General features: G+C 42.1%; 1 protein-coding gene across 4 annotated transcripts in view; it reads left to right on the forward strand.

The window, feature by feature from the left end:
• The window catches only part of DDHD1 (DDHD domain containing 1), a 123,447-nt gene that overhangs the window by 38,435 nt on the left and 62,568 nt on the right, over positions 1-22,444 (forward strand). For 3 of the 4 annotated variants that reach the window (XM_073350101.1, XM_073350102.1, XM_073350105.1), the window contains 2 exons: positions 6,461-6,589; positions 9,931-10,078. In XM_073350101.1, coding sequence (XP_073206202.1) covers positions 6,461-6,589; positions 9,931-10,078 — 277 coding nt within the window. The remainder of the gene's footprint in view (positions 1-6,460; positions 6,590-9,930; positions 10,079-22,444) is intronic. The other variant, XM_073350103.1, reaches the window with a different exon arrangement.

The following is a 22,444-nucleotide window of genomic DNA, read 5'->3' on the forward strand; positions in this document are numbered from 1 at the left end:
CTTGCGCCATATTTATGTCATCTTCCCTCAGAAGGGGAGGAAAAAGCATTTTGAATCTTAGAGGAAAAGTAGAAGCATTGTGACTCTTAGAGAAAAGTAGAAACTAACAATATAATTGTGCTAGCACTTAGTTATGGTGTTTGTGACAATCATGAAAAATGTAAGCATTTTTTTTTTTTGCAGCGCTGTTAGTATGTTCTGAGCTTTTCAGTCAATGAGACAGGGTCCCTACACCAAAGAGCTTACAATCACAAGTAGATGTGACCTAGAGATAAATTATGTCAGAAGAAATAGGAGCTAAAGGAAAGAAAGGTTGACAATAGATAGAATTATGAGGGTTTTTTTTGTGTCATCACTTTTTTGTGTAACATGCATCGTATTTTCTCATTTTTAAAAATTGTTTTTGACATTTTAAAATGTAGATTTGTGTGTGTGTTTTTTCACTTAGTTGCACTGTATGTGTGTTTTCCTTTTCTTTATTAAATTAATATTTTGCAATGGGAGTCAGTGCTGATCTGAAGTGAGGCTTCAGGGAATTGAAAGAGAAAGGGGAGGTTGTTGCACCTGGGATCAGGACATTATTTGTCAGAAAAAGAAACTTGTAATTTAAGTAATTGAATTCACATGATGTAAATCAGTGCACTTCATAAACAGGATCGATCCTTAAGAACCATTAGTGATTAGGGGTAGGTTTTCAAAAGTCCCATTCAGCATTGGCTTAATTCTGCTCCTTTTGAAGGCAACGGTAAAATCCTGTTGACTTCACAGGGAGCAGAGTTAGCCCTACACTGAGTGAGTTTTTGAAAATCCAACCCTAGACCTACAGTTTAAATATAGATGGTAGCTGTGAAGTTATTGTGAATTGTCCCTGTATTCTCCTAGATCTGGGTGACCCTGGATATAGATGTGTTTACGTATGTCTGACCCAAAAGACTGTATCATTTGGCACACAAAAATATTGCCCTTCTGACTTCTTTAATTGCATTTTCCTTAATTGAGCCCAAAATGCAAATCTCTGAATACAAGCTGTTAATATTTAGCTCTCGTGTACCACTTTTCGTTAGTGGGACTCAAAGCTCTTTACAAATATAAACAAGGATTCCCATGTTAAAAATTGGGAAACTGAGGAACATAAATGTTGGCCTTTCTGACTTCAAAAAGTCTTTTTGGGATTACTTGCAGTATGTAAGGTAAAGCACATGAGTAAATCTTTGTGGGATTGGGTCTGTAATCATTTAATAATTGTACTGTTCTGCATTTTTACTTGCATACAAGAAATATAACTCTAATAGTAACACTTGGTTTACCCAAACATGTGCAATTGTGATCTTCAATGCATTTGAATTAAAAGTGGATGTTAAGGTGGTATGTTGTGACACTGACAAATTGATATGCCGAGGAATAAATTGAGCTATAATGTAAATAATGAGAACAATGTAGAACAGCCCTATTTACTTAAGAACAATAGTCTTTTTTAGGTTGAATAGCAACACTTCTGTTTCTTTAAAAATAAAACTGCATTTTAGATCAGCAGAGATTTTAGCCTCAACTTTATGTATCAGGACTTCAGAATTGTCTAGACAAATGGCCAAATTTTACTCCTGGTTATGCTGTGGCATTCCTGCTGATGTCAGTAGGAAATCATGCATGTATTGAAGAGGAGAATTTGGTTCTAGATTTCATAACGCATCTGCATCTCCTTCACCTTGTTGCACGTGGTTGATAATGAAGCCTGTGTTACTATTATCCACAAAAGTTCCAACATGAAACATTTTTAAAAATAAATATATAATGTGTGAACATGCAGACATACAGATTAAAAGTAAATTTGTTAAAGGGTCCCCCTCCTTTGGATACTAGATCTGACCAAAGAGGGTTTCCTTTTTGCACAATTGTTACATTAATTGCTACAGCACTTCAGGGATTGTAGTTATCTGGATTGATTTTTGTAGATTTTTACAGCAGAAATAAAAAGCAATACATTTTACACTTTGGTCCTGGTTAGCAAGTGCAAAATGAGCAGATGCTTTTCAAATATTTATTTTAAAAGGTATTTAACTTTTGAACTCAACAGATATAAGGAAATATACTGTGTTCTCACATGGTGGACTCATACAGTTCTAGTGAATGTCAGTGGTAGTTCTGCATGCTGCTCATGATGAAAATAGGCCCCAATCTTTAACATTAGTTTCTTATATCCAGTGCTAAATATGCAGAGAAATATTGTTGCACTTTTTGCTTGCTTTTTACAAAACTTGTAAGTGTGGCTCTTAGCTGCTCTTTGACAGCTGGGAAGCAAACAAAGTACCATTCAGTTTATACTTTTTTGGAGAATAATGTAGCAGCAAATGTTGGGGTCCCCATTCTCCATAACCCAAGTAGGTTAGTAGAACCTTGTGGAGTTTCTGTGGAATCCTGCCATTAGGAGGGCAGGGTTTGGTCCCAGGAAGAGGTCAAGGATTCTGCTAGCCCAAGCCAACATTTGTCCAAAAGCAAGGAACTTCCCCAACGGGTGCCTTACCACTGCACTGCTGCCTAACCCAGATCCCAGCTTGCTACAGTGCCTGAACATAATGGCATTTGCGGGGACCACGTTTCCAAGTTGATCCCCAGCTTCCCCAGGGACTCACTTCAGCGTGATGTTCCACAACATGAACCTGGAAGCAGCATCAGTTCTTGCAGACTTGGTATGCAATAAATATACACTTCTGTGATCGTGGATTTTGGGGAGGGAAGAATTCCACAGAGATACCTAGGAAAGTTGTCTGCCTCTGTTCCTAGTCTTCCTAGCCTCGTTCCAACTCAGAGTCACATCCCAAGCACAGGGAATTCTGTGATGTCATGAAGGAGAAGTATGGCATAGAGCCCTCCTTTCCCTTCTCATCTCCAAGCAGAGATCCTTGGACACGGTCTCATCTCTGCTCTTAGAAATAAAGTGAGCATGGAGTCCTAAGATTACAATGGCTAACTTTAAATGGAAGTGTCATTCAGTAATCCACTGAATGATTATATAAAGTGGCCTTTTATATGTGCCAAAGGTCACCCTAAATCCACATACCTTCTCTTTGTTTTTTCTGCCACTTAAAAATCTTTCTGCTTCTGTTTGTCTAGTGTCAGATTAAAACTTATTTTTCTGTGCTTTGGAGCTGCCAATTCAGAGCAACTATGTAGTTTCACTTATTTGTCCGTGAAGCAGTTTTGTATCATGGGTATGTTTTCATCCTCTCTTAATTCATTGCTGCCCTTTGTGCTGACTTAATTTATCATCAGATGGCTTTAGCTCCACATACTCTGACAATGAGACCAAAAGTCATGCAGCAGGAACAGGCATGAATGCTCTTTTCTGTGTAGCTGTTTTGTAATGTAATTGACTTAAACGTGAAGTGTAACTGTTCAAGGCATAATAGTTCAACCTTTCCCTGAATGAATTCATGAGAGCAGAAAGAAATCCTCTTCAGTGGCCTCAAATAGGAAACAGAGGACACCTCTTCACCTGTCATAAAAAACCTGCTTTACTTGAGTTCAGGCCAGGCTCTTTGTTGAGGGCTGGTAACATTGCTAAATCGTACTTGTTTGGCTTAGGGCCATTGCTCTTGCCTCTCCAGAAAATGTAGCTTCCTTGCATAGGACCGTAAGACCTAGGCCTTGTCTAGGCTGGAATTAACTCTGATTTCACCCTTCCATGTACCTACTCAGTAGTCTAAATCCCTGGTGTAGCCAAGGAAATCAATCACTTGCATGTTGTAACTTCACAACCAGTTCTCCATTTTCTGATGTAACCCCTAATCCAGGTTGAAACCTCCTTCTACTTCGTATCCCCTGTTTTCTGAACTTCTGTACCCTTGTGGGAGAAGGGTCAATTTAAACTTTTGCAAGAAAACTCTCTTTTATAGACCCCATTATCTCTATCACCCTCTGTCCATATGGGTGAAAGTGCCTAAGACCTTCCCTGACAGTAGTGGAGCCAGACACCATACCATATCCTTATGCCCCACCTTGTTCAATTCATATCCCATTCATATCATCCTCTCCTTTAAAGCGAGGAAATAATTTGGAGTCTGTGCCATCCACTGCGTATGTGGGGTCTGGTTCCACCTACTGGATCGGTGTTTTATTGGCATAGTCTCTCCATTTCAAGCTCATGTTGACATTCCTTGTCCTTCTCTCCCTCTTGTGTTGATGCTGGTTCTCCCAGACTGTGCGTGCGCGTGCTCTCTCTCTCTCTCTCTCTTTTCCTGCCAGCAAGCAGCTGGGTTTCCAGACACACTGTGTCCCCATCCAGCTTCTCTTGCTCTAATTGAACATCTGTCCAGCATCTCTGCTGCAGTGGTGCATTCGCTCTGGATGGAACGTGCCTGCTGTCTCTGTCAGCCTCTTCCCTGATCCTCTCTAGTGTCTCCAAGATTTTCCCCACCTGCTGGACTCTCTGACAGCGGGCTGGATGTCCCTGTGATCCTAGACCAGTGGTGGGCAACCTGTGGGTTGCATGCAGCCCATCAGGGTAATCTGATTGCAGGCCACAAGATATTTGGCTGACACTGACCGTCCGCAGGCATAGTCGTCCCCCCACCCCCCGCAGCTCCCAGTGGCTGCGGTTCACTGTTCCCAGCCAATGGGAGCTGCAGGAAGCAGCAGGCCACAGGGATGTGCTGGCTGCTGCTTCCCGCTCCTATTAGCCAGGAACGGCGAACTGCAGCCACTGGGAGCTGCGGGGGACTGTGTCTGCAGACGGTCAACATCAGCAAAATGTCTCACGGCACACAGATAGATTACTCTGGGCCGCATGCGGACCGCAGGTTGCTCACCACTGTCCTAGACAATCATTCTTTTTTCTGATCCTCCATAGTATAGGAAGTTGACTAGTTATGCCTTTGTCCTTTCTTCAGAAATGAGTTGCCTTTCTCTGCATGTCTCAATTAGATGACTTTTTTTCAGCTGTTCATAACTCATTTTACCATCTCTCTTTTCGCTGTTCCTGTCTTGAAAAGACTGAGACTTTTCTCTGTGTTTTTTCCCTTATATAGTACTTGCTTTCGCTGCTGTTGGCACTTCACTGGCAATTCCCCACTGTCATAACTGCTACTATATATGTCCCGATTTCAGGGTTAACTGCATCTTTGATCCCCATCACCACCATCTCAACCCCTCAGTCTTCATCAAGGTTTTGGGCTTCCTGGCCGTTGCCTCTCTCAGACGGAGACCCATGTCTCTCTTCCCCTCCAGACTCAGGGTGCAGTCCCTCTGCATCTCACTGTGATTTCGCCAGCAGATCTGACCCAGGTCCAGCAGCTATGGTTAACCTTTCTCCAAGGGCAGCAATGGTGTATGCTAATTACCAACCAGCTTTCACAAAGCAAAAATAAATTTATTCTAGGTTAAAAGCATTACAGAGAAAGCATATAGGAATGTTTATTGCTTTCTGTACGCTTAGAAAACATACCAGGATCCACCTATCTCATTGGGCCCTTGTAAGCCTAAGTCTTTCCACCCTTTCAGCAAGGGTTGGGGGTCTCCCTAAGACCCAAAATCCTGTCTGCAAAAAGGAGATCCCGTGTCTGTTCAAGCTCAGCTTTTTATATCTGAAGTCCCTTTTTTGTTTGAGTCTCTGGAAAAAACAGTTTGACCCAGGATATGCAAACCACCCAGGGGTTGGTGGTACTCTGGAGCTGTTTATATCTCAGGGACTGAATTAATCACCCGTCCACACCCACTATTTTTTAGTTCTTGGGGGAACAGTGGTAACCCTCCCCCACACACAGTAGAGAAGCTTACAATCACTGGTCCACAAAATACATAAAACATTCATAAATTTAGTACTATATAGTCTGCAAAGTGACTGTATGCGTTAACATTCATTGCTAGTAATGTAGCCCAGAAAGAATGTTCATTATTACCATTATTATTTGTTTGTATTACCCCACAGTGCCTAGGAGCTGTACAAATAGAACAAAAAGATGGCATGAGTGTAACATTATGGGCACAAGTGTACATCTACCACTGCATCAACTTACTTAAGCGTTATTTTGGGAGATGTATCCACCACAGCCCCCCTGGTGTATCAGTGGTACGGCTTTCAGCAAACACTTTCACCTTGTGGATGTGGATCTTAATTTTCCTTTTTGCTCTTGGGCAGTTTGGCATAATTTGTGTGTGAGAGAGAGAGAGCGAGCATTCATGTTTTCCTTTCAGCTAAGGGTATTCTCCATTAGGGAGTCTCTCCTCCCTACTTCCCCCCCCCCCCCCAAAAAAAAGGGTGTGTGTGTGGGAAGATTCCCAAAAGGAACTACCCAATTGATATGGACCAAAATATAAAGGTAAGAAGAAATATTTACCTTTATAAATGAATTTAAATTGAAATCTAGAGTACAGTCATACCTTTGTGCATCTCTCTCTTACCTGGCTTTTTAAAGCCATATTTTTTTAACACTTTTAAATAAAGGTTTGTTCCTTTTTGCTACAGCTGTTCATAGTTTCAAACTGAGTCGCAACCACGTGGACTGGCACAGTGTAGATGAAGTGTATCTTTACAGTGATGCAACAACATCTAAAATTGCAAGAACTGTTACGCAAAAGTTGGGATTTTCCAAAGGTAATACTTCTCAGGATTTGTAAAAAATTTTGTAAAGATTATTGCTTTAATAGTTCGTTACTTAATGCTGTGAGAAGAAAATTCCAGGTTCCATCCATAATTTCAAGTTTGAAATTTTTGTTTGATGCATAGTTAATTTTTGTCATTGCGCTCTTGTGGGAAAATAACTCAAAGGCATTGTTAAGTTGTCATGCACATTTGTAATTAAGAATAAAACAGGTTTACTGCATCTTATTACCGAATAGCTCTGATACAGTTTCATATCACTTTAAAAAGTACATTAAGGTTACAAAGTCAAGCATTCCGAAGCTAAGAAGTGCCAGAATTAATGTTTTCTGTGCAACCTTAATTCGATCCCCCCCAATATGAAGCCATTACAGTGGTCTTTAATTACATGATCACATACTTTTTTTTTTTTTCCACTGGAGCCCTGCCTCATTCACTGCACAGAATGTACCTGCTCTGGTGATGAGTAAGGGTTATGTAGCAAAGGAGGCTTTTGCCCATAGTACCGTGGGTCATTTTGTTGCAGAAGTTGAAAGATGTGTAGTGAATGAGGCAGGGGATTGCACAAAGAGAGAGGTTGTCTGTTGATTGGTGCCCTGGATAGTTGGATTCTATCCCTGCCACTTGCACAGAGTTCTTTTATGGTGCTGGGCAAGTCACTAAACTAAAATGTGCACAGGTGGCCACCATGTGTCCTCATTTTCTGGGTATTTGGGGTCTGATTTACAAAAGTGGCGAGCGTCCCTAACTACAACTCGGGACAGTGGGAGCTCTGCTCTGAACACACAAAGTGCGATAAGATGCTAAGAACGCTGAAAAATCAGACCCAAAGCATCTCCGATTGGGCAACCAAAATTAGTTGACAATTTTGGCCTTAATCTCTGTGCCTCAGTCCCCAAGTGTAGCATTGGGATAATAATATCCCCACCCCTCACCGCGGCTGTGAAGATAGTTCATTAATGTTTGTAAAGAACTAAGATGTTATGTTGAGAACACCATAGAAAAACTCCTGGGGAAATTAAATAATTCTGTACTAAGCGCAGGCTTTGGGTGGTGTGCAGTAAATAATGCATAGGGCCTCACATTGAACGATGAGGATAAACATAGCTGCCATTCATTGAGCAGTCTGTCTGACCTTCTAATACAGGTTTTTTACTGTAATTTCATAGGTTTTTTAACTGATCTTAAAAAAAATAAATAAATAAAATTATCATATGGAACTATATTGACTCCCAACATGGCCATCAGCAGGGATAATCAGATTCACAGCACAATCCTCTGCCCCTTGAACTGATGGAGTAACTGGTAGCGGTACAAAGCTTCTTTCTTCTGTATGGACCTGCCCCAAGAGGGGGATGGACACATGCTTGGCCAGTTGGTTTCACAGCTATTTGCTAGACAACCAAGGAACATTGAGACTGAGGGATAACAGGTTCAGTTCCAGGTTCTGCAAGGCCCAGAGAGTGTGCTCTTCCAACCTTATCTCCCTGGCCTCTTCCTGCATCCTGTGAAGGGAAGACAGGAGCAGCTTCTGCCCTGTTTCCATACCACACAACATTGTAGAACAAAAGAAAACTACGTACAGGAATATAGTAAAATACCCTGCTAAAAAACACACACACATAGACCCTGACAAATGAAATTAGAAGGGGAGGTTATAGTCTCAAAATATTTTCCTCCCAAAATATTTTTAAAAGGGAGGTGATATAAAGTGAGCTGGATTTTTATACGGGTCTGTGTTCTATACCATAGAGTCCAGCACGTCACTTGTCAGCTTAAAATGTGATGATCCTTAAAGATTTTGAGGACGATATGGTAGATAATCATCAATATTAGCCTGTAGAAGCAGTTGTCAAATATAGCCAGTACTAGCACCTCTAAGAATTTTAAAGCTCAGTTGTGCCAATTTAAAGTCAGTCCTCCTCTTTGCAGGCAACCCATATATAACATGCAAGGTCAGCATAATTTGGTCGTGTTAGCTAAAACCAATCAGCAATTTTGCTGTTGCAAACAAGCAATGGAGCATCTCTGCTGAAATCCCTTCAAAGAAAAATTTACAATAAATGAGGCTTTTGAGATTCCAAGGGCATGTGTTGCTGTTATGAGATTGTCGCAGAATAAAGACACCATGGGTACAAATGGTGTAACAGAGGCTGGGGGAGGAAACTTGCTTATCACATCAGATGTGATTTTGTGTAGAAGTCCTAGCAAAAAGGGAGATCAGTATGTATTCTTAAAATAACTCACTGTATTGGAGCTAATCCTTTTTATACAAACAGACTCATTCCACTTTAATGCCTCTGCTTATTAATGTCTGATACCCAAAACAAGACATAGGTCTTCCAAAAGCTGTGGGTGAGATAGCCCTGATGTATCCAGCTGGCAATATAATTCAGGCATTTTTTCAGACCATAGACTGAGCTTGCAGAGTTCCTGGATAGAGCTGTGTGGAGGAGACACTTGTTTCACAAAGGATTTCAAGATTTTGAAATGTATTTTCATTTCTGTGCAGACCAAACCCCTAAAATTTTGAAATTCTCTCTGAAAAAAAGTTTTTGGGGAAAAAATTGTTTCAGATTGATCAAAATGTTTTAATCTCATTTTATTTTGATTTATTTTTTATTTTATATTATATAATAAAATAAAAAAAATTCAAAACAAAAATTGAAAAGTTTCATTCCAAAAATGTTGAAACAAGACATATCAGCACTCTCAGAGAATTTTTTCCATGTTTTCCTCTGAAACAAAATGTGAGCAAAATGAGCAAAATCATGTCAAATGTTTCAATTTTGAATGAAAATGGTCCTATTGAGCTTTTTAGGTCCAGCTCTATTCATAGATGAGAGCGAGAGTTGTGTATCAGTCATGCTGATGATGTTTTCTCACCCGTTGTTTAGAAATAATCTTGCCAGGAGTCTTTACATATACACTGACCACTGAAGGAGTATTGTGGAACTGTGAGAAAAAGTAATGATTAATGACTTAAGCATATAGAAAGTTATCTGTATAACAAAATAGATAGTGCATTATTCAGCTGCGTTAAAGTTATTTTCCAAAACAGCTAAGAAATTAGCAAAATCCTCCCTGGAAATTACATAAATTATGTAAATCCATAGGTGGCTGATAAGGGTCAAAGAAATTGTTTATCCAGATCTCTTAGGCTGCTTTGAAAATCTCAGCATTGTGTATGCTGATCTTTGTAAATGTATTTTATGTGCAAAATATAATTTGTAATGTTCTGGTTTGAAGCGGGCTCCTGTTCTGTCTGTGTGTATGGAATTGTCTTACTTCATGGAATATAATTGTGATCCAGGATAATGTGTTTTTTTCTACAGCTTCAAGTAGTGGGACAAGGCTTCATAGAGGCTATGTAGAAGAAGCTACATTAGAAGACAAGCCATCGCAAACTACTCACATTGTGTTTGTTGTGCATGGTATTGGGCAGAAAATGGACCAAGGAAGAATCATCAAAAACACAGCTATGTGAGTGCTTTATTATATATGCAATAGCGACTCTGAAGTCAAAAGGAGGCTGTAATAGACATATCAGGACTCTGCTGACATTATTCAAGTAGCTTATAAATGACAGCCTTCAGTGTAAAACATATTTTTCTCTGGGGCCATTTATTTTGATAGTGTGGATGCGCAAATGTTCATTGTTCTTTTCACTTTAAAGTTTAAACTTTTGTGCCTAGTTAGAGCAGTGCCTAGGAGAAGCACAAGATTTTAAGGCTATGTCTGCACTGCAGCTTACGTCAGCAAAACGTATGTCGCTCAGGGGTGTGAATAGTTCTCCGCCCTGAGCGACATACGTTATGCTGACACAAGTGTTCATGTGCAGAGCTCTATGCCAGCAGGAGCACTTCTCTCACCAACATAGCTTATGCCGCTTGTGGAGGTAGTTTTTTTTTTTTTATGCTGACGGGAGAGCTCTTGCCTGTCGGCATAGAGCGTTTTCACCAGACGCACTGCACTGCTGCAGAACTGCACCTACAGTCATGGCCTTTAGTTTGTTTTAGTCCCTGGCCAGTATCCTTCGCCATAAGGGGGCAGGTCAGAGGATTTCTAGAACTGGTGGTCAGTGGCTCACTTGGTCAGGTTTGGAGAGGTGTTCCCTTGCTTCAAATCAGAGAGAATATCATCTTGTCCTTGACTGGCAGAATAGTAGGTAAGTTTAAAAGGATCTTAGAAGAAGTATAAGGAGTCAGTCTTGCTATTGTCACTCCGACAGTAGAGGGCCAAGATTATTTAAGTATGTGGAGGTTGACTTATTCTGCACGGAAATCTGCTGGAAAGAGAAACACATATCCAAAGCTTACTAATGACCACTAAACCTTTCCTTAAACATCTTTTGATGAGACTGATAAGTGAATGTTATGAATTTGTGAAGACATTAAAATATATATACATACACTCATTGACAGCCATGCTTGCTATGGTTTATGGTAGCCAAGCTCATGACTCTTCACTGATTTATGAAGGCTGATCCTAAAATCATCTACAGTAAGAGGGTTATCAGCTCTTAAAAAAGTGTACTTGATTATCGGAGTATGTTGTGCCTCATCCATTCTAAGAATGAAAGTCCAGTTTTTAATTTGTCTTGTGTGGCAGCTCAATATAATACTGATGTGTCCTAGTGAGATCTGAGTAGATAAGTCTTTTTAGAAGGTGCGTGTAAGATTTCTTTGCTTATTAAATGTTTTTCATTTAGTTTAAAGAGCTAGTTTGGTAATAAAAATGTAATAATAGAAGCCTTCAAATTTGTTTTCCTAGCCAGTCTAATAGTCGAGCTAGCGATGCCCAGACATAATTTTTTAATCAAGTTTGAGCTGATGGGGCCTGAGAGTGCACAGGAAGTCACTTGTTCTCCAGAGGCCAGGTTACCACCGTACTAGAGGGCTGTTGGGAGTAGGGAAGAGCCATGCTTGGGACTTGGAGAACTCATGCCAAGGAAATGTTTGTTTGTTTTGGGTTTTTTTGCTAGACAACAGAAGAAATTGTTGTGGAGTCTTCGTGTTGAGGTGTTAAACTATATTTATCTATTTGTCAGGTACATTGATGGTAAAGATTTAATAATTTCATTTAATAGAATCATAAATCCTAGACAGATAAGGCTGGAAGGGACCTCAAGAGGAGTCCAGCCCCCTGTACTGTGTCAGGATTAAATATACTCAAAGATCATCCCTCTCAGGTGTTTGTTTAACCAGTTCTTAAAAACTTCTGATGATGGTTCATGTTATGGACATGATTCTGCATACAATTTAGCACATGTGAGTAACTTGAATCATATGAGTAGTTCCACTAATGTTTTCACTAAAGTCAGTGGAACTACTAACAAGAATATTACATGTGAAAGTAATTGCAGCATTGGGTTATATGTTTTTACCTGACTTCATAAATGAAAGCTACTCTGTAAACCTTCATTTATACATTCTTCAATAAAATCTAAGTCCAATGCTGATACATCAATAACTCGATTGCTGTAGTTAGTAAGTGGACCAGTATGTTATCTAAGTGTTCATCTAACTTAAAATGTGGCACCTGAGAGACTAACCAATTTATCTGAGCATGAGCTTTCGTGAGCTGTAGCTCACGAAAGCTCATGCTCAGATAAATTGGTTAGTCTCTCAGGTGCCACAAGTACTCCTTTTCTTTTTGCGAATACAGACTAACACGGCTGTTACTCTGAAACCTAACTTAAATTGTCATTCAACTCTGTGGTTTTCTCTTAGGATAGATTAGATTTCTTGCTGTACTAGTCACATAAACCAAGTAACCTTTTTATTTCAACTACCGTATAAGATAAAAGTTGTCATCTTACAGCAGCAATGTGCTGGTCTGAGACTGTCTACATTACAGCAGTGATTCTGCACCAATGCAGCTACGTTGCTATAGCACTTCTGGTGAAGGTGCTCTAAGCTGATGGGAGAGAGCTCTACTGTCTACTTAACTCCTGCCTCTGTGAGAGGCGGTAGCTATATCAGCGAGAGAAGTTCTCCTGCCAATATAGTGCTTTCCACACTGGCGCTTAGGTTGGTATAATTTACATCACTCAGGGATGTGGATTATTCACACCCCTCAGCGACATAAATTATAGCGAAGTAATTTGTAGTGTAGACATAGCCTGATTCTCTTCTAGTGCTTTTCCGCTCCTACATGTTAAAAGTTCAAGAGCAAGTAATGTAAAACAAAGGGGCAGAGACCAGTAGCCCTTGATAAAATGACAGGGCTGATCTCCAAAACAACACGTATGAAACCTTAGATTCTTCTTCAGGGAGTGTCCCTGTGGGTGTTCCACTTTAGGTGAATCTGCACCCCTGCGCTTATAATTGGAGATTTTTAATAGCCGTGCCTGATTGGGTCGCACATGTGCTGTCCCCGTCTTGAACTATCTCAGGCAGTTACGTAGCGCTGTGCAACCAACCCTCCCTCAGTTCCTTCTCTACCACCCTGGGCTTGAGATGGAGCATTTGGCAGTGCCTCTGAACTTTATCTTCAGTCTAGCTTAACTTTAGAACACTAGTTAGTTAGTTAATAGTTTAATACCCTACCTCTTCCCCATTTATGCTTTCTTTAAAATAAAATACTTAGGAATTTAAGTTTCAGGTATTTCAGATACCCCTTAGTATAGTATAGTTACCCTCACAGGAAAAATCCTATTCTAAGGGGCAAGCCCGGCTCCCCAAGTATTAAACGTTGCCTCACTTGCCGAGCTTCAATCCTAGTGTCTGATGGGCGCTCACAGTGTGTCCACTGCCTTGGCAAGACCCACATACTACAAAACTGCTCCCACTGCTACAATCTCAGGGCTCGTGCCAGGAGAGCAAAGGACCTACAGCTAAAACTCCTCATGATGGAAAAGTCTCTGTGTCCAGGATCACAGACCCCTCCTGGGCCCCAGTGGCGGCATCTGACAGACCCCTCCTGGGCCCCAGTGGCGGCATCCAATGGCGGCATCTGACAGAGGTTCCCCACTACCCTCTCAGAGGAAGGAGCACTCCTCCAAAAAGGCAACAAAGAAACTTGCTCCAACTTCCCCTCCTTGGGAATCTGCCAAAAAGAAATGTTTCCTGACCTGTCAGACCCCATTGGTACCAACCGCACCAAGACTATCCACTCTGAGGTAGCGGGACCATCCATTACCACAGATACCGTGTGAACCAAAGACCCTAAGTGGGCTGGCTTGGAAAAAGGCACTACAGAGAAACCTACCATCCTTGCCTCCGTACCGCTGGTGCTGCTTAAACATGGGGTACTGAGCAGCTCAGCTACAGTCTATGGCACCGCCTTCTGCCTCCACAGCGCATAGTGCACGACCCTTGGCACAGACAACCACAGTAAAGGGATCGGTACCACTGACCACACCCTCATCGGTACTGATGCTCTGGAGTTTCTCTGCCATAAAGATCTTCTGGTCTCCTCAGCACCAGAATCTCCACTCGTCGGTACTGACCTTACTCCAGCACGCTCAGTACCATGCCAACTTACCACACCACCCAGATCAGCTCCTCCTTTATCCAGCTACGTGAAGGATGATGATGATGATGAAGAGGATATCTACTCCTCCCATCACTCCTTGCCTGTTCATCCAGCTGCCAGACCAGGTCCACCAGAGTACCTGAAACTCCAGGATGATACAGACACCCATGGATACCCCCACCTCTGCCATTTCCACCACAGTGGCCTTACTGGGACCCATCGGTAGCATACCGCCCACACTATCCTAAGCCTCCCAGTCCACTCAGGGAGAGGTCAAGGCATTCCCCATCACCCTCTGTACCCATACCTTCAGAACCTCTGGAAGAGGCAGTTGCGGAATTGGAGGAGACTTTGGATCAGGAAGTCACATCAGTTGCAAATTTTTCATCCTGTATCTTGCCCCCACCCACAGTGGGGAATGACTTTAAACAGTTTCAAGAACTGTTTAAGAGGATTGCAGATACCGCGCCCTTTCCAGCCCTCAATGTCCCAACAACCTTCCTCTAAACAACAGTTTTCAGGGTTTGGTTGAGGACCAGAGACACATCCCACTTTTTTCTGTTGCTGGGCCCATCCGACACCATCCATCCATTTGGAGACCGTCTGACTCCATTTCATCCAACATGGTGAAACATCACATCAGACAAATGGGTATTAGAAATCCATTGAGACTGGATAGTCCATCCAATTTACTTCCCTCCTCGACCTTCTTCAGAGACCCTTCTCATGAACATCTACGGCAACAGGAGGTAAACCATTCCACATGCCTAAGAGCAGCAGAACCAGTGCCAACACAACCCAGAAGGAAGGGTTTCTACTCCCATTACTTTCTAACCCAGAAAAAAACTGGAGGATTGAGGCTCATTCTTGACATAAGAAGACTCAACAAATTTGTGAAGACCCAGCAATTCAGGATGGTCACACTAGCAATGATAATTCCAGGACCAGAATGGGGGGACTGATTCTTGGTCCTTGACCTCCAGAATGCATATTTCCACATAATGATTCATCCCTCACACAGGGAGGTTTCTCGGGTTTGTTCTGAGAACAGATCATTTCCAGTACAAAGTACTCCCCTTCGGATTATCCTGTGCTCCATGAGTATTCTCACACGGCTGTTACTCTGAAACCAAAAGACAGTAGCTCTCTTCACACAGCTTGGTCTACAAATAGCAAAAATCAACATTCACACCGGGGCAGGGGCACAGACAAGTTCATCAGTGCCTACCTCGACTTTCTGGAGGTTACAGCTTCTCTTCCCTGTCACAGGTTTACCACTTTAGTCACCACAATGCAAGCCAGCCCACAGACAACGGCCAGGACCTGCCTCCAACTGTTAGGCCATATGTCAGCAATGACATTTGTTGTCAAACACTCCAGACTGCACATGTGATGCCTGCAAGACTGGCTCAGGACAGTGTATATTCCACACAGACACAATATAAACAAGCATCTTTCAATGCCAACCAAACTAAAAAATTCTCTATATTGGTGGACTCAACCACACGATCTTTGCACAGGAGTTCCCTTTGCATAGACCCCTCCATCAATGATACTCACATCAGATGCTTCTGTGCTAGGTTGGAGAACACATCTGCACAACCACACAGTCCAAGGCTGCTGGTCCCCATTATAATCAACACTACACATAAACCTACTGGAGATGCAGGCAGTCCGCAGTGAATGCTCACACTTCATACCCATGATCAGGGAAAAGACAATGTCACTTTGTATGTTTTATATAAACTGATGGGAGGGGGCACAGCCACACTCCCTGTGCACAGAAGCTATGCTACTATAGAACTGGTGCATCCACCACAATATCGACATCTCAGCTTCCTACCTACCAGGATGCAAAAACACCACTGCAGATGCACTGAGCAGAAAAATTTCTCGTGACCATGAATGGGAAATGAACGTCAGGGTACTATAGAGCATATTCAGACAGTGGGAGTTCCCTATATATTCCTCTTTGCAACAACCCAGAATGCCAAATGCCCATACTTTTGCTCTAGAGCAGGACTGGGACCCCATTCTCCAGGCAATGCTTTTCTCTTCAAATGGGATGCACATCTATTGTACACTTTTTCCCCCGACCCCCCCCTTTTAGCCAAGGTCATACACAAATAAGGACCAATAACTCCAGGGTCATCTTGATAGCCCTCACGTGGCCCAGACAGATATGGTTTTCTTACCTCTTGAAGATGTCTATGTGCCCACCACACATTCTTCCACTTCTGCTTCATCTCCTGTATCAGGACGTGGGCCAGGTCTACCACCCAAACCTGGCAAGACTCCACTTGAGGGCATGGCTACTCCATGGCTCCGAGACAATGAAATGACCTGTTCAGAGTGTTGGAGTATCCTATGTTTTCAGACACGACCAACGGACACACATAGGAACACACAGAGACTGGAGTCTTCGGTTACAGCTCGGTTTATTGTAGCAGAAGCTCAGCTACACTCTGCAGAAGCATAGCTGTACCACCTATTTACCTTCCCCACATCCCAAGGAGGGAACACCGAGATCCTTTTGCATTTCCCCTTTATTGTAATCATCAGCCCTCCCCATTCCCAGGTGAGCAGTTCTGGTCTTAGTCTCGGCCCAATAATTGCCCTCTAATTTCCCTGCTAAATTCCCTGCCCCTGTTTGTTTACCCTCGCTCATGATCATTGTTGCCATGTAAGGGGTCATTATTGAGCCTAATATGGTTTCAGACTGTATAATTTCCCACAAATTTTCCAACAGGGCATCAGGAATTTGCTGCGGCTATAAAAGGTCCCTGGGGGCATGGTTCCAATGATGCTGGGGAGGAGTTGTTCCTTGGGTCCGCCACAAACCTTGTGGGTCCCCATAGATTTTTTTGGAGGGTCGGGGGAAAAAAGTACCCCGAGAGCAGGGGTTCTCAACCTTTTTCTTTCTGAGGTCCCTGCCCCCCAACATGCTATAAAAACCCCACAGCCCACCTGTGCCACAAGAACTGGTTTTCTGCATATAAAAGCCAGGGCTGGCGTTAAGGGGTAGCAAGCAGGGCAGTTGCCTGGGGCCCCATGACACAGGGGCCCCCCACGAAGCTACGTTGCTCACTCTCCAGCTTCAGCCCTGGGCGGCGGGGCCCAGGGGCCTGAGCTTCAGCTCCATGCAGTGGGGCTTCAGCTTTCTGCCCTGGGCCCCAGTGAGTCTGATGCTGTCCCTGCTTGGAGGCCCTCCTGAAACCTACTTGTGGCCCCGGACCTCTGGTTGAGAACTACTGCCCTAGAGTACCCTCCTATGAGTTTGACCTTTGAGGGAGGTGATCTGGGCATAAGCATAAACTGGAACTTTTTCCTGTATCTGGTGTGCCTCTCTATGAATCTCATATTTTTATTTCCAAGTCATGTACAATCTACACCTCTGCTCATGGCAAAAAAAAAAAAATCCAGCCTTACTGCATAGATTTTTTTTTTTAATTTCCATTTTAAAAATTTCACAGTTCTCACACTGACCCAATTGGAGGACATTTTAACTGTAGATTAGGGATAGGCTAGTGACCTTGCCCAAGGCGCCTGTAGTGTGTTCTGTCTTCAAGTCACTGGGTCAGACAGAAGTCACCATTGGTTGGTGGTGTTCATTGCAAAGGTCAAAACAAAATTCTACTTTATAAAGTATGGTTTTAAACTTTATGTATTAATTGCATAAAAATATGGAGTTCAGTCTTGTCATTGTTTGTGAGGTGCTCAGATACATTACTGTTGGAAGTTGTCCTGTAAGTAGATAGGATATATAGAATGCAGCTCCAGATGAAATTGTTTTCTGAAGGACGTGGCATGATGCATCTGTTAACTTTGTTTCTTCACGGTAGTATTTAAATACATTTCCTATCTAAATGTAGCGTGGCAGCTGGCACAACAAGCTGTTCCTGTCAAAGCTGATATTAGCTACAAAACTAATCTTAAGAAGGGACAGTACTTCCTGCTCAGCTAGAACAATTATTCACCTTACTTAACATAAACAAAATATTTCACTATGTTCTGTCTGGATAGCATAGCAGAGTGGATCATTATTGCTTACGGAGGAAAATGTCATAGGTTTCTAATCTCGTGAGTATTGGCATAGTTCAGTGGTTCTCAAACTGTGGATTGGAACCCCTAAGTGGGTCATGACCCCATTTTAATGGGGTCGCCAGGGCTAGCGTTAGACTTGCTGGGGCCTAGGGCCCAAGCCTCACCGCCTGGAGCCGAAGCTGAAGCCCCTCAGGTTACAGGCCCCTTGCCCAGGGCTGAAGCCCTTGGGCTTCAGCTTTGGCTGGCTCGCTGACCGAAGGTGGTGGAACTCTGTCTTGGGCCCCCCCATTTGGGTGAGGTCAGGCTTCAGTACCCCCTCCTGGGGGGTCACATAGTAATTTTTCTTGTCAGAAGGGGGTCATGGTGCAATGAAGGTTGAGAACCGCTGGCATAGTTTATTTTATTGGTTATTTTGATTTACAGTCCAACGCAGCATTACACTGTAAGAATGGAAAGACGTTCTTCAGTACTGTCTTTCTGGAAAATGCATCCCACCTGGTTTTGGATCTCCCCGCATTCCCTGTGACCCAACCTTACTCTTTTGGGGATTTTAATCTTGAACAATCCTAAATGAAGAAAATGCATCTCTGATATCCTGTTAATTTGCCTACATACTTTTTTGGGCCTCTTTGGATGGACATTTTTGTGTTTTTGTGCTTTTAGATTAATGCCTATTCATAGTGTTCAGTTTTGTTGAAGCAGACAATGCACTTGCTCTTCCAGAGCATTATTTTTTCTTGGGCATATTAGCTGGCATTTTTTTCCTCAGTTGAAGTGTTGTTTTCTGCCCATATTTCTAATCTCTCTAGGTTACCTTCATTCCTGAATTTCACTTTCTCAAAGTTTTGCTGGCCTTTTTTGTCTGTGCTCGGAAATTTTACTGAAATAGCTATTCTAGAATAAATTTTCTGGAATTGTTATTTTGGTAAATTTCCAAGTGTAGATAGCAATTAATTACTTAGATCCAAGGGACATATTGAATCTCGTATGTGTTTCTTCTATCCTTGAAACAACTTGACTGCATTAAGGGTGCTGTTGCAGTTTTAAGTTTTCCTTTTACCTGTTTGACTCTGACTTGTAAGGTGTTTTGATAGACAAGAGTCTGGCTTTGATAAGGACACCGCTAACTGCCTATTTATAGTTTGTCATTGGTGGCTACACTTAAATTTCCATCTTTAACTGAGGAATTCAAATGGCTAATGCTGTTTTAACATTCTCAACTGGGGATTGTCTTGCAGGGTAAATGAAGTGAAATGTTCAGTACTTTAGCTTTACTAGAGCTTAGCAGGATCTAATTGGCAGCAAAGAGGAAAAAAACGATAGCACTTGAATAAAGCCTCTTAACATAACTAATAAAAATTCTGTTCAGCTTTGAATGTCTACTGCAGCTGGTACTGAACAGTGTTTCCCACATAATTTTAAATGCTTTCCTAAAATCTTGCATTGTGGATTTTATTTTATAGACGTCTAATGCATAACTACATGTATTAAATCAAGAATGTGCAGGTGCGTTTTAGGTTACATATATTTTCCCATTACATTTTAGCCACATAAGTTCAGTTTATCCTGCACTGTCAGTTTGTGTCCACTATTGAAAAGTATTATTTAACTGCTGTATGAGAGGAACTTGATGACTATGCTAAGAATCTCCGAGGTGGCGTTGAAGCAAACTTACTTGATTAGAAAAATATTAGATAATAGGTAGGGCTCAAACTTTTTGGTAAGTGGAGCTTTCTGTGCAAAATCTGCTTTTTAATGTTTTGATTTTGAAACAGTTGCCAAAAAGTGGAAACAATACTCCTGACCTGTAATTTCATTTCTCATAATGAAAGCATCTATTAATCTGGCCTCCACTTCTGGGAAGAGTTTGTATTAAGGATAATTTCCCCGAGTGGGAGGAACAAGAACTAGGTATGTTAGAATTTTATATGCAAATATGGGATGCATATTAGATGGTAAATCATGATGTCTTAATTACCAAGAAACCTAAATACTTATGGGGAGAAAAATTACTAATAAAATAAAACTAACAAATGTAAAACTGGATATAGTCAACTTCAGCTCTCCCTTTGTTTCGGGTTGTGGACTGAATGCCTGTAATGCTGTCACTTGGAGAGCTACAGTTCAGTCCCTTGTGGAAGCCTGCCAACAAATATTCCAGGATGCCTTGGAAGGTCACTTGAATAGGATTCAGATTGTGCTCTCTGCACCAGATGAGCCAAGTCTTTCACATTCACTTGTAGTGCTTAGTGAATAGAAGCTTTTCTGAAAATTACAAGTTGATTAGGTCTCTAGAATATCTGAATTGCGGAAGTCTTATGCCTTCAGGTTTCAGGATGTTAAATTTCATCTCTGCAAATCGAGGTGGTTGAGTGGCCTGTTAGTGAAGGAGACTTTTAAAGACTGGTGGAATCAAAGATGTGCATGCTGCCACTTTTATCATTCTGAAAATTACTTGGACCTACCAAGAAGCCTATGTTTCCAGCAAAGTAGATGCTTATTGATGTGTCCGCTAAAAAGACTTTTTTTGGAATCCTTTCCATTAAAGAATAATTAAAAATGGCATCTGGCAACCAGTAAAGAATTCTTCAGGTGGCAGAACAAGAACTAGAAAAGCAGTCAGCTGAGTTTTTGTAACAAGTTTATTTTTGTTAGTAGTAGTATTTATTGTTTGTATTGTGGTAGTGCCTAGAGTCCACACCCCCAACTGTGCCAATCACTGTACGGGCATATTACAAACAAGCAGCTCCTGTCCCTGAGAACTTACAATCTAAGGGCTTGTCTGTACTACCCGCCAGACTGGCCAGTAGTGATCGATCCGGCGGGGGTTAATTTATTGCGTCTAGTATAGATGTGATAAATCGAACGTTGAACACTCTCCCATCGACTCCAGTACGCCACCAGAACGAGGAGCACAAGCGGAGTCGACTGGAGAGCATCAGCTGTCGACTTACTGCAGCAAAGACACTGTGGTAAGTAGATCTAAGTGCGACAACTTCAGCTACGCTATTCACGTAGTTGAAGTTGCTATCTTAGATCGACCCCACGCGGTAGTGTAGGCAAGCCCTTAGTGTAAGATGAGAGAACAGGCGGATACAAAAAACAGCAGGAGGGAGCACAAGGTCACGGAGACTATACTGATCATCATGTCGTCCTCCCTTCCTTTACCCTAGCCTGGATCTGCTCCTCTCAAAAGTCACCCTTTGTTATGGTTCCTCCCGGGTATTAAAATAGCATACTCCTTCCAGCTGTGGATGAAAGAGCAGCACTTGGGATGGCAAAGAGTGTGTCCACCCTGCAGTTGGGAATGAGCCTTCTAGACTGGGTAGACAGACTTGTGCTAGCTCTGCTTGAGTTACCGTGCCTAAAATAGCAGCGTGGACATTTCGGTACAGAAGGTAGGTTGGGCTAGCTGCCTGACTCCAAGCTCCCTGGCTCCCTGGGTCTGAGCCCAGGTGGCCAGCCCAAGCTGCTGCCCTTCCTGGAATGTCCCCATTGCTGATTTTAACGTGAAAACTCCAGTGGAGCTAGCTGCAAGTTTGTCTACCTGGGCTGGGTGGCACACTCAGCTGCAGTGCAGATATACTCCAAAGAGCCAGTTATTTCATCTAGTTGGCCTTTCTGCCCTTTTTTCTCCACCAACCAGTCAGCCAGATGGTGGAAAACAAAATCCAGAAGAGTCGAAGTCAAAGGAATGTTTTTGGCCTATGGTGATTATCTCTCCTCCTACAGAAACACCTCCACAAGGCTTTCTTAATTTGAGTCCTTTTATGACTGTCCCATTTATACTACTTTGGGAATGACTTACTGGTTTTGCTGTTCTAGCCATACATTTATATACTGGTTCTCTCTGGAAAAAAATAGAAGAATTTATGATCCTCAATAGATGAAGCTTTCTCTAAACCCCTTGTATTAATATGCGTGAACAACATTCCTACAAAGAGTGTATTTCCAATTTACAGATTAGTAAAGTGAAGTATCGAGATTTTAATTTATCCCTGTCACCATGTGGCAGAGCCAGGAATACAACTTGAGTCTTCTGACTCCTAGTCCTGTGTCTTTCATTGCCCTGTCTGTAGAGTTTTTAAGAGACCAGACTAGTCTCTGGGAAGTTGACTGCTGTGTTAATATTTTCTGATCTTGAGAGAGTTGGGTTAAGGACCCATTTATTCTCTCATAGTTATGGATGGTCTCAGACTGAAGCACTAGCAGAGAAGAGTAGACACTAATGACTCTGGATAATGTCTTCAGACACTATACTTTTTCTTTGTTATCAGCTATTAAATTGAATCTGTAAACTTGCTATACTAACTCTGAAGTTAATTT

This window comes from Lepidochelys kempii, chromosome 6 (assembly GCF_965140265.1).
Source record: "Lepidochelys kempii isolate rLepKem1 chromosome 6, rLepKem1.hap2, whole genome shotgun sequence".
In the NCBI taxonomy this organism is placed as follows: Eukaryota; Metazoa; Chordata; order Testudines; family Cheloniidae; genus Lepidochelys; species Lepidochelys kempii.